We start from the raw sequence: 15,696 nt of genomic DNA, 5'->3' as shown, positions 1-15,696 counted from the left end.
ATTGTTCATTTTTTCCATTTGTTTCTATCAAAGAAACATTGTTATTTTTATATTTAAATTAGTTTGGTTACGGAGTACAGCTTGGACACTATAAAATGTATGTTTTTTTCTAGTGAAAAACACCTTTTTAGAGAGAAAGGAGAATTATGCCTCTTAAGAGATGGCTGACATTGTTTGTTTATCAATTTATTTATAAATATAACCTCTTAGACGTAATGTCCCTGAGTTGCATTTGGCAAGCTTTTTAACAGTGAATGAAAAAAATCAGTGTAGAAAGATTTGCTACTGCAACATTAAGTTACAAAGTGAAAAAAGGAAAAAGAGAACATATATTTTTGTATAATTTACCCATATGAATGGATATTTATTTATCCATCCAGCCACAATTCATCCAGCCATCTCTGTCGGTCTGTCTTTTATAGCTATTTTTCTACCTGCTCATACTTTAGGATACATAAAATGATAAATTTAGGTTAAGAAGACATATATTAATATAAGAATATTAATTTAAATCTTCATTTTATATATATATATATATATATATATATATATATATATATATATATATAAATCATGTTAACAGTTCACTAGCAGACACTTTCACTACTTGTAGAAACCCCCAAGGCAACTCTACGAAAAATAAAACTTAATGCTTGCCTCACATTAATTTAGTCTATACCAGGGTTTCTCAATTTCTGTACTATTGACATTTTGGACTTAAAAATTCTTTGTAGGGAGCAAGCAAGGACCATCCTGTGCATGTATGGTGTTTGCTAGCATCCCAGATCTCTACTCACAAGAAGCCAGTAGCACCCTGCCCCTTCAAGTGTGATAACTATAAATGTCTCCAGACAATGCCAAATGCCCCCTGAGTAGCAAACACCCCAGTTGAGAACTACTGTTTTATATCTATGCAAAGAATAATGTAAACTGACACCCATTAATATATATGAAATCACTGGTGCTTTATAATTTATTTTTAAGTTAAGAACGTCTTGAACACATGGGGAATTATATCAGACACATGTGCCTACTATCCAGATTTAACAGACATATAGATAATAATATCATTTAAAAGAATTTAAAAAAAAAGAATATGTTGATTTAGCTTCATATAGCAAAATGTCCATATAGTATTAGTGAAAATTCTCTCCACAAAGTTGTTCTTTATCCCAGTCAATGACAACCCCACCTACCAAGTCTCCCAAGCTAAAAACTGCAGGCATTTCCTGTTTCTTTTCTTCCTTAATCCCCATATCTAGGAAGTTACTAAAATATTTGTTACACTGCCTCAGAAAGATGGCTTCAGTCTCAACTCTGGCTAGTCTGTATTCACTGCCATCATCCTCTCTTACCTGGCAAGAATTTCCTAACTTTTTACACTGTAAATAGGCAGATAATTCTACAAAACACATCATAGCTTAATTTCCCTGTATGTAGCATCATTAAATCCCCATTGCCTGAAAGATAAAAATCTGAAATCCTAAATTACTTTTATTCCAGTAAAGTCCCCTGTCCTCTTCACCTCATTTTCCATTCAGGACTTTAAGACCTGTGAACACATCAAGCTTTCTTTCTCAAGGCATTTTCCCATTAGACATGTTAACTTCTCTGCCTAGATCGCACAAGTGTGCCTTACTAACATATTCAGTTCCTCAGTTTGACTAGAGAGAATTTGATAACAAGGAAAACCATGCAATCTGAAATTTTTTCCATTCTTAAATTTCCGATATGGAATGATAAGGTATAAAGATGTAAAGGGACATTTCTATGTGCTTCCTTATTTTTTTTTCCCCTTCCTAATGACTTCTTTTTTATAAACTTTATATTGTAAATATAACACAGAAACTGAAAACATCACAAAACAAATGCATAGCTTAAGGAGTTTTTAAAAGATATACCTTCTTGTAACTTTTAATCTCTCAAGAAATAGCACTTTGCTAGCCACTCATGAAACTCAACTCTGTGCCCCATCTCAAACCCTTTCCTCTACAAAAGTAACCACCATACTTACTCTTATCGAAATCTACTTTCTTGTGTTTCTTTATAGTTTAATTACCCAAGTATGCATCTCTAGATACTATAGTTTGGCCTTAGAAAAAATTTTTAAATCTTTTTTAAGACTTAATTACAGGTTCCTTCTCCTTCCTCCACCCCTTATAATTTATCTATTCAATCCTATGATATTTTTCTGGAGAGTTTTCTAGAGCCTGAGTGTTGTAGGTTGCTTACTTATGATAGAGTTCAATATGGTTTCTCTGTCTTCTGTACTTCCTCCAAATTGGCAGTTGGATCCCGACACTATCATATTCATGTTTCATCCCTCTGCAGAAACCGAAGATGGTGGCATTTGTTCTGCCAGAAGCATAAAAGAACTGGTTGTTGTCAAGAAGTGTCAAGGATCTGAGATGTTAGTCTGTTTGCAGGCTAACAAGTTAGTCTGCCAGTTGTGTTGGCAGAAGACCTGAGACTCCATTGTACAGCAATCAGCAGGAGCTTCATGTTTGCATTGTTTCCTCTTGCCCCTAGGCAATTTCCAGAGCGGGTGGGGTGAGCGGTGACTGGGAAATGGGCACAGGTGGATACTGTACACAAAATGGATTTGTGTCACAGTTGAGAAACTCTGAGCTTAGGACACCCTAATCTTCTATAGGGAGCTGTTAGCTAGCAAATTTGCCTTCTGCCATGAGAGAGGAACTATTATTATAACCCAATGCTGTTTGCTAGCCATGCATCCTTGAAGAATTTGCTTTTTTTCCTCCTCCATTTCTAGTGGGCCCAGTAGTGGTACTCAGTCCTTTTACATTAGGATTATTTTGTCATACTTGAATTGTTCATTCATGTACAGAATCTCATTTGATTCTACATATCCTTTTGAAAAGACCTCTAATTTGTTGACACCTATGAGAATGCTATTTTAAATTTTTAGGGGGTCTGGGGGGTATATTTAAGCATACTTTGAATTTAGAAATATCAGAATCATGCTGCAGTTACTTTTGAGAGGTATACTGGTTTATATAATATTTTTGTCATAAAAGGAAGTATGTGATTCTTAAGTTACAATTTTAAACCATGTTGCAATGAATATTACTTTCAATAGGGAGTAATAGTCACCAATTTTTGAAAGCGATATCTTAAAATGATTGGGATTTTGAACTCTGGAATAAGACAGATAATATTTTTCTTTAAAAAAAAATATTTCTTGGAGTGCCTAGGTTGCTCAGTTGGTTAAGCCTCCAACTCTTGATTCTGCTCAGGTCATGATCTTAGAGTGGTGAGATTGAGCCCTGCCTGTGCTCCCTGCTGGGTGTGGAGTCTGCTTAAGATTCTCTCTCCCTCTTCCTCTGCCCTTCCCCCCACTCATGCACACACGTGCTCTGCGCTCTCTCTCTCTCTCTTTCTCTAAAAACAAATAATAATAATAAATAAAAGTTTAAAAATTAATAATAATTCTTCCTTTTTTGTCTATGTGGTTTTAGGCAAGTTATTTAACTTTAGTTTCTTTATCTATATGGTAGTACATAACTCAAAGAGTTGGTGCTACCATAATATAACACATAAGTGCCTCACATGTGGAAAACACTATATAAATAAGTTAATATAATTATTACAAATAGTAAATAGCCACATAGAAAGTTGTGGCTTGCATAAGGATATTTAAGTATGAAAGCATTTTAATTTCTAGGCTCCAAACCCCTGATCTCAATTTATGTTATTGACTGTACTTCTGATTGTACTTACAGATGTCCATGCTGTATTTGTTTGAATTGAATTGAATATTAAGAACACATAACTAATGTAAGACATTGTTGTCACTGGCATGACATGACTCACGCAAGTATTTATTCTTTATAAATTAATTAAGCCTTTTGCTTTCTGTTTTTACTGCCAAATATTTAGACAGATATTAAAATGTATTTTGGCAGTCTTGTCAAATCCAAGCTTGATACTTTGGCTTTCCTATTTCTGAAACTGCTCACCCTTTTCATTTAAAAATCACAACAGACTAGTCACAAAAGCAGTCACCTCTAACTTCTGAATCATCAAAGGCCATTTCCCATATGTTTTCCAAAAGAGGCAGCTGTTGTTATATATCATTTCATGAAAGCCCATTTTCCTCCTTCAAATTTTGAGAGGGGAAAAAATCTTATAAAAGCTCTCAGACATAAAACTGTCACTCTCAACTGTAGATTGAAATGGTAGCAAGCAGTTTTCTCATCTAAACTTTGGTGATACGTAGCCATTCCCTTAGACATAGAGAAACACAATTTTATACATGCTACGCAGAAGAGGCAGTGTCTTAAAGAAGAGTCAAGAGTCTTGATTCAGAAAAAACAATGACAACTAATACTGAGAGCTTGCTGTAAGCCAGAACTTTTCTTAAGTAACTTGTAGGGTTTTGCTTCTCAGAATAATCCAGGGAATTTGTGATCTTAATATCCTCATATTTCAGATGAAAAAACCGAGGCACAGAAGAATAAATAATTCACCCAACATAACACTGCTGAATGCTAGAATATGAACCCAGGTAGTGTATTTGTTTGCTAGGGCTGGCATAACAGAGTATCACAGACCGCGTGGCCTAAACAGAAGTTTATTTTCTCACAATTCTGGAGTCTCGAAATCTGAGACCAAGAAGTCAGCAAGGTTGTTTGCTTCTGAGGCCTTTCCCACAGGCTCAAACATTAATAATCTTATGTCTCTTCATATTGTCTTCTTTGTATGTATGTCTGTGTTCTCATTTCCTCTTCTTTTTAAGGATGCCAGTCATACTATATTAACGTCATCCTAGTGACCTCATTTTAATTTAATTACCTTTTTAAAGACCCTACTCCAAATATGGTCACATTGTAAGATACTGGGAGTTAGGATTTCACCATCAATTTTGAGGAATCATAGTTGAGCCCGTAACAGGCAATCTGACTTGTGTCCACACCTTTATGAACTAGACAGCACCAGTGGTTTAATTAATTTTAATATCAAATATATATATGCTTTCATATCATTTACCAATCCTAAACTATACAAAATATTTGCAAATATTTGCATAATTATACTGACAATAATAGTATGATGATGAAATTGATCATTTTTTGAAGATCTTCAACTTTTATTTTTTTTAATTTTTTAATAAGATTTTATTTATTTATTTGATAGAGAGAGAGAGACAGCCAGTGAGAGAGGGAACACAAGCAGGGGGAGTGGGAGAGGAAGAAGCAGGCTCCCAGCAGAGGAGCCTAATGTGGGGCTTGATCTCAGGACTCTGGGATCATGCCCTGAGCCGAAGGCAGACACTAAACCACTGAGCCACCCAGGCACCCCAGATCTTCAACTTTTAAACACTTAGGAGGAATTTGTCCTATTTTTCAGAAGAGAAATTAAGGTTAAATAACTTGTACAGGTCAATAAATAATGGAGACAAAAGTCAGACTAATACCTGTCAGATTGCAGCATCCAAATTTAATCAATGGACTGAATTGCCCTAAGCAGTTTGATTTTCTCTGGAGGAAAATGCTCGTCATATGTGCAATGTATATAAAAATTACAACACTTTAATTCATGTGTAGGCTCAGTTGTATGAAAATGCTGACAACTAATAATTTCTTTTTGATTTAAGTTGTATCTATAATTAATCAAAGTTTAATTCAAAGGTCTCCAGATACTCTTACTATTTTGCATTTATGCAGTGTATCTAATTTCAGTTAAAATTCAATTCCCTAAATCCCTGAAGCTTAATGTGTATATCTAATGGGAAAAACATGAATTCAATACTATATTTTAAATAGTTATAAAAGAGTGTAAAATGTCAATTTAGAATTCAGGTTTAAAAATGTAGATCTGTCTGTATAAACACATGGAAAAGAAAAATATATATATACATACACACATATATATATTTTTTTTAAATTTTAAGAGATAATGAAATTTTTAACAGTACAGATTTTTTTAATATACAGACACTTAAAATTGAGATTTGTATATGAATCTACAAAAGCTCCGTATTTAACTTGTGGAAACTAACTCTAATATAACAAGTCTATGATACAGGGATATAGCTGAGCTAAGGTCAGGAGATGAAGGACCAATTGTGAATGGAGGTCTGAAGGGGGCCTGTTAAGAACTCTCTGGCCAGCTAAGACAGATATATAGGACAAAGAGAAAGATGATAACTTTGGGAGAGTTAAGTTGTCCTCTTTTCAGTAGAACTGAAGTATTTGCTACTAGGGTTAAGAGCTGGCTAAGTGGCCAGTGATGATGAATGAATGGCCTGTAGATCCTTAGAAAGTTAAGGATTGTAATAGCACTAGCACCCAAAAGGATGGCTAATAGTGCTAAGAGTTAGCAGTTTTGCTGGGAAGAACTGGATTAGACTCTCCTACCCTTCCCCAGTGTTATTTCATGTCATGTAAAATGAACATGAATTCAACTCTACCAGAGACAGGTACATGACATTTCCCATTACTCTATTTTCCCAAATCTAATCAGATCAGACTTTGGGTTTCTGCTTGCTAGGGTAGCATAATCACTGGAGTTTTAAGGAACCTGGGAAAACTTAAAGCAAGACTCCAAAGCCAAATATGTCATCCCCTTTGGAGATGTCATATGGGAATGAGGTATATAGTCAGTCAGTCTCTATCTCTACATGCAGCCGGAATATGTAATGTTTGCTATATGCTTATTAATTATTTCCCAGTAAGTTTCTTAATATTTATGTCATAGTTAAGAATGTTCTCTACTTTAGAAATTCCCAGTCTTGCTCTAAGGGGCAGGGACAGAAATTAATTGCCTGGGGAAACTTAATGGAAAACCTTAGTGATAGAGAGGTTACAATTTGATACTTCATTTGTCATTGTCAGAGAACACATAAATTCTATAGTCATTACCAGCAGAGGGGCTTTCCTCCCCCCCTCCCCGCCATAGTTCTCTGCTCCCTACTCTTCTCTGTAATACTATGAATTTAATTTCAAGTCTACTGATCATAAGTAATCACTATTTTATTTGTGGAGGTCTTGACTGATAGAATGTGTTAGTGTTATTTGAGGATGCTATCTAATTGGGTATGAGTACGTAAGACACTGGAGAAGAAGATAAGAATTCAGAACTGTTTTGATTTGCTGCAGAAGGTCCTAACAAGAGTAAATAGGTTTATTTTCAAAGGTATGATTAAAGAAAAATAACAAACATGGATTTGATGCATAATTTGAGTAGGAAAAAAACCTAGGAAACAGAGTTTTATACACGTAGCCAAGAATGTATAATTGCTTTTGATGTGCATAACATTGTTCCTAAACACTGATTAAATACTCAGGAATCATGAGGTATTGCAATCACTTAAATCTTAAGTATTCACTATTCTCACTAGGATCAAGTTAGAGAGAACCAACTAAAATAAAAGAATAAGGAAATTGTGTCAAACACCAAAAAAAGAAAAATAGCAATTGTTGTAAGAATTGTGAAATGAAATAGAGATTTAAAAATAATACAGATTGATTTTTCTTGAATATCTGCAGGTAAACCCCAGTGAAGCAGTCCAATCTTTTCTAATTTTTGATTGAATGACGTCCATTGAAAATCCTGGGAACATTATAATTTCAGATTTCATAGTTTTTCTTAAAATATTTTATGGTAGAACAGTTGTAAATTTCTATTCCTTAGAACAAACCATGTATTTTTTCTAGATTTATTGCTAATATGGATATTGCTAATATGGGAAGTCAGTCAAATTTCTTTCTTTCTTTCTTTTTTCTCATTATTTTGGTTTCCATCATCAAATGCCCTAAGCAGAATAAATCATCCCTTGGGTTAGAAGAGTTTTGAAGCATTTAAGGCTTTAATGATCTTCAATTATATTCACTTCTTGAACAAAGCAGCTGTAGAAGCATACATTGACAATGGAAATCAATCAGTTTTAGACAGCAGAAACTTACACCACAAGGAGAGAGATATGTCTTTAGGTGGATATTCACTCTTCGGTTGACAAAATAGCAGTTTCCTGGAACTAAATGTACTGAGCCAGAACCAGAGTCAGGGTTTTCTTTTCGTTGGGACATTCTGTTGATTTCTACTTACCACTGTGGTCCTTGGGCACAAGTCATGATTATGTTGTTCAAACAATGTTTTTTATTAACAGAAAGTTTATAAAATAATTTTCAATGGGAAACAATATCTAAAAAGACCATAAGCATTGTTTTCTACTTTTTAATTCTCTACTTCATTCAACAGCCATTATCGAATGTCTGTTCAGTACAGCCAGAGTCTGCACTATAGGCTATAACATACACAGAAACAGTATAAGGAACCGGTTCTGTAATTTAGGAATAAATTACAAGTTGAAGAGGCAAGATACAAAAAAGATATAAAGAGGGGCAACTGGGTGGCTCAGTCGGTTAAGCGTCTGCCTTCAGCTTAGGTCATGATCCTGGAGTCCTGGGATCAAGCCCCAGGTCAGGCTCCCTGCTCAGTGGTGAACCTGCTGCTCGCTCTTCCTCTCCCCCTGTGTTCTCTCCCCCCTGCTCACATTCTCTCTCTCTGTCTGTCTGTGTCAAATAAATAAAACAAAGTCTTAAAAGAAGATATAAAGGTTTTATAACAAAGATTAAAGACAGTGGTTCTTCTGTAATGTTATAATTATTTTTATTTTCAAATCAGATTGTCTACAGATAGTTTTGGCTGTTATCAGAAATAATAATATTTGTAATAGATAGCATCTATTGAACACTTACTATTTGCCAGACACTTTTATTTAGTTTTTTTTTTTTTTTTAAGATTTTATTTATTTATTTGAGAAAGAGAGAGCGAGCGGAGGAAGGAACAGAGGGAGAGAGACAAGCAGACTTCATGCTGAGCACGGAGACTGATGCCGGGGCTCAATCTCAGGGCCCTGAGATCATGATCTGAGCCAAAATCAGGAGTCAAAGGCTTAACTGACTGAGTCATCTGGGTCCCCCCAGACACTTTTCTTATATCTTCTTGTAAAAATATTTTTAATAGAGTTATTGCTATCTTTTATTTCAAGATAAGGAAACTGAGACTCAGTGAGGGTAAACAATTTTAATAAGACTACAAAGCCAGTCAGTGTGAAGGCTATTAAGTGTAAAGTATTTTGAGCCCAGCTTTGTGTGGTAGTTGAGCCCACATTTCTTACCATTATTCTAAGAGTCTAATTAGAGTCAGTTTCCAAGTGAAGTTGGAGCTAATGGTAAGTGTGTTAGGAAGAATGATGGATACTATGACATGCTCTAGACAAAAGATTGATAATACATCCTCCATCCCCAATGTTTATCTTTGTGTTATCATTGTACTTTAGACCACTTGATAATTATTGTATACAAGTTAAAGGATAAATTAATTTTATAATGAATGAAAGAATTTTACTTTTTAGACCACATGATATTGGAAAATGGTTTTGATATCTCTTCTAAGAACACAAAGAGATTAAAGTTCAACCATTGGAACAGTGATGAAGGAGGATTTGTAGGGCTCTAGGGATAAACTAGTCCAGTCAAGTGCAATTTCAAACAAATATGGTATGCAAACAGTGTATGCCACTGTTGACCTTTCACCTCTTTTTTTTTTTTTCTTTTCCTCTAAGCATTTATCTCTTTAATCCAAAATGCTCAGTATCCCAGGGATGCTTATAGTGGCTTAGAATTCCCAATCCAGTGCCAGACATGAATAGTTTCATAGGTTCCTTGACCCGTCATCCATTTGGACACTTCATTTAATGGACCCTTTGCTCCATTAGGGTTCTACCTTTCTAGGTGATTAGTGTTAGCAGGTTCATTCCTAAGAATTGTGGGACCTGGGATAAGAGTATAAATGAAGGTCTACATATTTTATGTTGTTATTATTTATTATAAATCAAATAATAATTATTAAAATATTATCTATCCTCCCACTTTGACAGAAATATCTTTATAATAACTTGGATGGCCAGGTGAGCTGTTAGAATTTTTGAACTCCTCAGTAGTATGGTGGCATGGAGAGAGATGGACTCCAGCCCTTAGCCCCTCCTTTAACCACTTCTGTCCAGTATCAGAGGAAGATTTGAGCAGAGTGAATGGACACTTAGCCTGTACATCCAGCATCCACACACTCTCCACTCAAACATCTGCACATGGACCACCCACCCTTGCTAGGTGTATGCATGTTGGTTGCATAGTCTGCTGACTGGGGGACAGAGCAGGAAAGATATCACAGGCTCTAGATGAGGGATTAGGACAATTTGGGAATGAAATTCTGGGATCACCGGCATCTGGAGCATGGGTCTTCTCTAGAGGTTCCAGATGGACACTTCTCTTAACTCTGTAGACTTTGCCTTGTGGTGAAGATATGGCCAAAGAAAAGCCAGAGTGCCCAGGAAATGTTATTGGTTTCTCACTATATGACTTTACAGAGCTTATATTCTGAGAAAGGGAGAGACAGACTATAAATACTAAATGTAATAAATATACTATGTAGTAAATTTGAAGGTGAGAAGTACTATAGAGACAATAAAAATTAGAGCAGGAAAAGGTGGGAGGATTTTAGTTAGCATTGGCTTCAACTGAGAAGGTGAGATTTGAGAAAAAAACTGGAAGGCAGTGAGGAAATTAGCCAAAAAGAAAACAAAAGGGAAAGAAACTCAGGCCTTTAAGGGTACTGTGAGCACCTTGAGAAAGGACCATACTTGGCATGTTAGAAGAACAAGGAAACCAGCAAAACTGGAATAGAGTGAGAAAGGCAGAGAGTGGAAAAAAGAAGTTACAGGGGCCCCTGGGTGGCTCAGTCTGTTAAGCATCTGCCTTTGATCCCAGGGTCATAGGATTGAGCTCCATGTCAGGCTCCCTGCTTAGCGGGAGCCTGCTTCTCCCTCTCCTCCCCGATTGTGCTCTCTCTATCTCTGTCACTATCTGTCTCTTTCTCTCAGATAAGTAAATAAAATCTTTAGAAAAAGTAAGTTACAAAAAGAACCAATGACCAGATCATATAGTATTGCACTGCACAATAGAAATATAGCAATAGCCATAAAAATATAATTTTTAATTTCCATGTAGCCATAATAAAAACGTAAAAAGAAAGGTTAAAATTAACTTTAATAATGCATTTTATATAACTCAATTTATCTAAAATGTTGTAATTTCAACATGGAATCTTTGAAATCAAGAGTGTATTTTATCTCAATTCATACCAGTTGCATTTCAATTGTTCAGTAGCCACATATAGCTAGTTGTTGCTGCATTGGGCAGGACAGATAGATTTTGACTGATCAGTGAAAGAATTTTGTCTGTTACTTTGAGTGACTTGGGAGATGTTTCAGGGTTTTAAGAATTGAAGTGTCATGATTTGACTTATGTTTAAAAACGATCAGGTCTTGGATGCCTGGGGGGCTCAGTCTGTTGAACATCCAACTCAATCTCAGCTCAGGTCTCGATCTCAGGGTCATCTGTTCATGTTCTGTGCATTGGGCTCCATGTTGGGTGTGGAGCATACTTTACAAAAAAAAAAAAAAAATCAGGCCCAGCCTTAACTGAGAATATATGATAAGGGATCAAATGAAGTAGAAACAGGGAGACCTATTGCAGTAATCCTGATAAGGGAATGATGATGGTTCAGATGATAGCAGTGGTTGATGTAAGAAGTGGTTGAATCGGTTGAATCAATGGCTGTTCATTTTAAAGGCAGAACAAATAGGATGGATTGCATTTGGTGTGTGAGAGGGGAGTCAAGAATAACCCCAAGACTTTGGCTGAAATAATAGGAAGGACGGATTGACCTGAAATGAGATGAGAAAGGCTGCTGGAAGGTTGGGGCAAGGAAGATGAGTGTTCAGATTTGAATGGGTGTATCTGAGAAGTCTATTAGGCAAAGATGTGGGATAGACAGTTAGATAGGAGTCTGTAGTTTAGGGGACAGGTTGGAGGTAAAAATTTAGAGATCATCAACCTTGAAACTGAATAAGGTCACCAAGGGAATGAAAGTGGATAGAAAAGAGTATCGAGGATTGAGCACTGGGACATCAAAATAAGAGGTCTAAACTGACATGATATTAACATTAAAATAACATCAAACATTTTCTACTTATATATTATATATGCATATGTATATAATTTTTTAAAAAAATTTAATGCATATGTTCATAGCTGTCATGATCTTGCTTATTTTACTGAAAAACTAACTTCAGATGAAACCTAGGGGCTTTTTTGTGACTTTTTTTGCTTTAAAATGTATTATAAACCTTTAAGTAGTTAGCTTATACTATGTTAAACAATAGATAGTAAATATAAAAATTGTGGTTGTAGGGGCGCATGGGTGGCTCAGTTGGTTAAGAATCTGCCTTCGGCTCAGGTCATAATCTCAGGGTCCTGAGATGCAGCCCTGCGTCCTGGCATCATTGGGCCTCTCTGCTCAGTGGGAAGTCTGCTTCTCCCTCCCTCTCCCCCTTCTGCTGCTCATGCTTGAGCTCTTTCTCTCTGCTCTCAAATAAATAAATAAAATCTTCTAAAAGAAATTGTGGTTATAATTAAATTAGAGATCATTAGAGTCTTTAATACATATTGTTTATATATGTTTCCCAGAGACGTATAAATTAACTGTCTTTGATAATGATAGCTTTAAACACCAATATCGCAGTTTAAAATATATCCCATAGTCTACAAACTAATGCTGCTTTGTTTTATTTGTGATAAGCTTATGAATTTGCTTCTTTATATAAAAAGTTGGTTGATGGCTAGGTGTTCTTACCTCATTTTAGTCTGTCAAAGAATGAGATATTTATTTCTTTAATTATATTCAAATCCCAGCTATGAAGAATATTTTATAAAAAGAAATCCATCATTTTACTATAAGCACATTCATGACTTTTTTAAAGACTACAACTCATACTTCAAATGAGATTCTAACCTTTTGTGTTCTTGCATTATCAAGGTAATTCTTTACAATATAATGTGGAAATTAGTGTATTGACAAATAAACTCTAATTTTTTTTTAACAAAGGCAATTGTTTGTGTCTTTTCAGTCTATTCGAGAAGTCACAGGCTACGTGTTAGTGGCTCTTAACCAGTTTCGTTACCTGCCTCTGGAGAATTTACGCATTATCCGTGGGACAAAACTCTATGAGGATCGATATGCCTTGGCAGTATTTCTAAACTACAGAAAAGATGGGAACTTTGGACTTCAAGAACTTGGGCTGAAGAACTTGACAGGTAAGGAAAATAAACAAAATTGCAAATATGCTCTCATTATCAATATAATGCAATAAACGTACACATACATGTGTATGGTTACTGTAGTATGTTTTATACTGAGGAACACTATAAAACATTTAAATATCTAGTCTTTATTTATTTTATGGGAAATAATGCCTTGTGATGCCCTTGCTTTTATTTACAGATATTGTAAGTGCAGTCTGAAAGATACCGTAATACTGTATCTCAGCTGAACAGAAGTACACTCTAAGGAAATGTTCAGTGACTGAAAACTGAGATAAGAAGCAGGTTTAAGAATGCTATGTTTGGTGGTCTCAGGTGAACAGTGGACCATATCATCAAATCTCTGCAATAAATAACATCACAACCTTCACTCTGTTAGAGCTCAGTAAATACACAAGCCTTTATATCTAGTTCCACTAATCTAGTTTTTTGCACAGTCCGTTATTTTTGGAAAACATACCTTGATTTACTAATTTAGTTTTGATTTATCTTATTCAGTAACTCACTAAATGCCACCAGAAATTCTTTCTCAGAATGTTTCAATATCATCAGTGATCTTTTCCCCCTGAGACTGGAAAAAGGTAATTGCTGATAATCTAAACTTACCATCTTGCTACAAAAAAAAAAAAACAAAAACAAAAACAAAAACAAAAAACAAAAAAACACAACACTTTATAGGAATTTTGTAAGCTGGTCCTATAAGTTTTGTAAGCTGGTCCTGGCAATCCTGCAGATATCCTTTCAATCCATATAGTTCATAGCTCATACAGGCTATTGTAGGAGGTTTGGTACAAGGTTTCTAATCAAGAGTTTTGCTATGTGTGCCTATAATCAAGTAGTGCTAATTAGTAATTAATTATCTTCTCACAGTGGGATAAAGGAGTTTAAACTATTAGTTTAATCTAAATTAAGATAATCTATATTTTGTATCCAAATACATAGTGATTTTATGTGTGTTTGAGTCCACTCAGTGGTAATGTTTCTTGACATTAAAAAATTACAATTTTTAGAGGTATTGCCTCAAACTACTAAGTAAAAATAACATCAATATTGTCAGGTTACTAAAATTATTTGTTTCTTTAATTTATAGTGGTTGTAAAATATTTTGAGTTAGAAACAGCTCCATTTTAAGTTAGAAATAGCTTCATAGTTAGCCAGACATGTAAGCTAAAATTGGATGTTTTGGATGAAGAAAGGAATACTGATTGTGTTATTTATTTTGGACATGATTGCTATAGAATTGGTGGCATAATGATAAATGCAAATTATTCAGAATTTATAGATTCCTTCATTAACATTTTACTTTTTTGTTCTTTCCATTCAAAGATAGTTTCCTTACTAAAGAGTAGGGTTTTTGACTAAATTGCTACTTGCATGGAAATAATGATAGGAAGAAGAATTTTAGAAATGGATGGATAGAGAAAAATTGAATGATTAAAGTTAAGATTCTAAAAATAATATAATCCAGTTAAAACTTGCATAGAAACAATTATGGTTTATTAAATGATTTTCCTCATTTATATTAAAGAAAAATGAATACATTTCAAACTTTTTATAATACTTGAGTTATGTTATTATTCCATAATATGTGCTATTTGAACAATCTTTTCATCTAGAAAGTCGATCTTTAAAGAGCTCTCTTACTTATTTTTACATTTAATATTAGTACTACTCAAATATTTTTTGTTATTTAATTAAAATTATGCCACATTTAAGCATACCTTATTTATTGAGTGAGCTCACACCATGATTGCTTATGATTCTGACAGTTAGCTTGTGTCATACCAAAATACAACACTATTATTTCAAGAACATTATTCCGTATTGTGCCAGAAAGTCTTGTAAGATGTGTGTGTGTGTCAAGTAGAAGCGATGAACTAAGTGGCTAAGAGAATGAGTTGATTGTTCAGAACAAAAAATGTGTTCAAGAGTTATTATTAATTTCTTTTTGAATATAAAGAAAAGTACAATAAAATAAATGGTGGAAAATTTAGACAACTTGGAAATTGTCCAGATATCTTAATATATTTATTAGGTGACTGAGAATTACATGTGAACATCAGTCCAGCATCATTGATCTTACTCTAGGTAATTGGAATCAATAGTATAACTCCAATTTTAAAAATCAGAAATCACACAATAAGCATGAATCTGTTTGTGTAAAAGAATATATGAGGAAGAGTAGGAGACATCTCACTGTTCATAAAAGGAGGAATTGCGGAAGAAATTTGCTCTATTGTAGTATCTTAAAGAACTGAGTGTTCTAGGTAACCTCGTAAAGTAACCAGCAAACGTTGCAATTCACTTCAGATAAGATTGTTTTTGTGTTTTGGAAGGATAATTGTTCTATCTTGTTTGTTTATATGCTATACAAAGCAAACTGACAAAAATTTAAAACAGTTTAAGGTTATATTAAGTGTAAGGCTGCAGGGTTGGCCCTAATTTTAAGGCTGTCTTATATAATGTGAAGGGAAATAGCAAATCTACTGGGTAGTCAAATACCTCA

At 34.5% G+C, this 15,696-nt stretch overlaps 1 protein-coding gene across 2 annotated transcripts in view; it reads left to right on the top strand.

Moving 5' to 3' along the window:
* ERBB4 (erb-b2 receptor tyrosine kinase 4) overlaps positions 1 to 15,696 on the top strand; it is a 1,084,887-nt gene that overhangs the window by 567,734 nt on the left and 501,457 nt on the right. For both annotated transcript variants that reach the window (XM_057304520.1, XM_057304522.1), the window contains exon 3: positions 12,998 to 13,184. In XM_057304520.1, coding sequence (XP_057160503.1) covers positions 12,998 to 13,184 — 187 coding nt within the window. The remainder of the gene's footprint in view (positions 1 to 12,997; positions 13,185 to 15,696) is intronic.

This window comes from Ursus arctos, unplaced genomic scaffold, assembly GCF_023065955.2.
Source record: "Ursus arctos isolate Adak ecotype North America unplaced genomic scaffold, UrsArc2.0 scaffold_1, whole genome shotgun sequence".
NCBI classification, from domain to species: Eukaryota; Metazoa; Chordata; class Mammalia; order Carnivora; family Ursidae; genus Ursus; species Ursus arctos.
The sequence above is the reverse complement of the archived record's forward strand: the minus strand, read 5'-3'. Positions and strand labels throughout refer to the sequence as shown.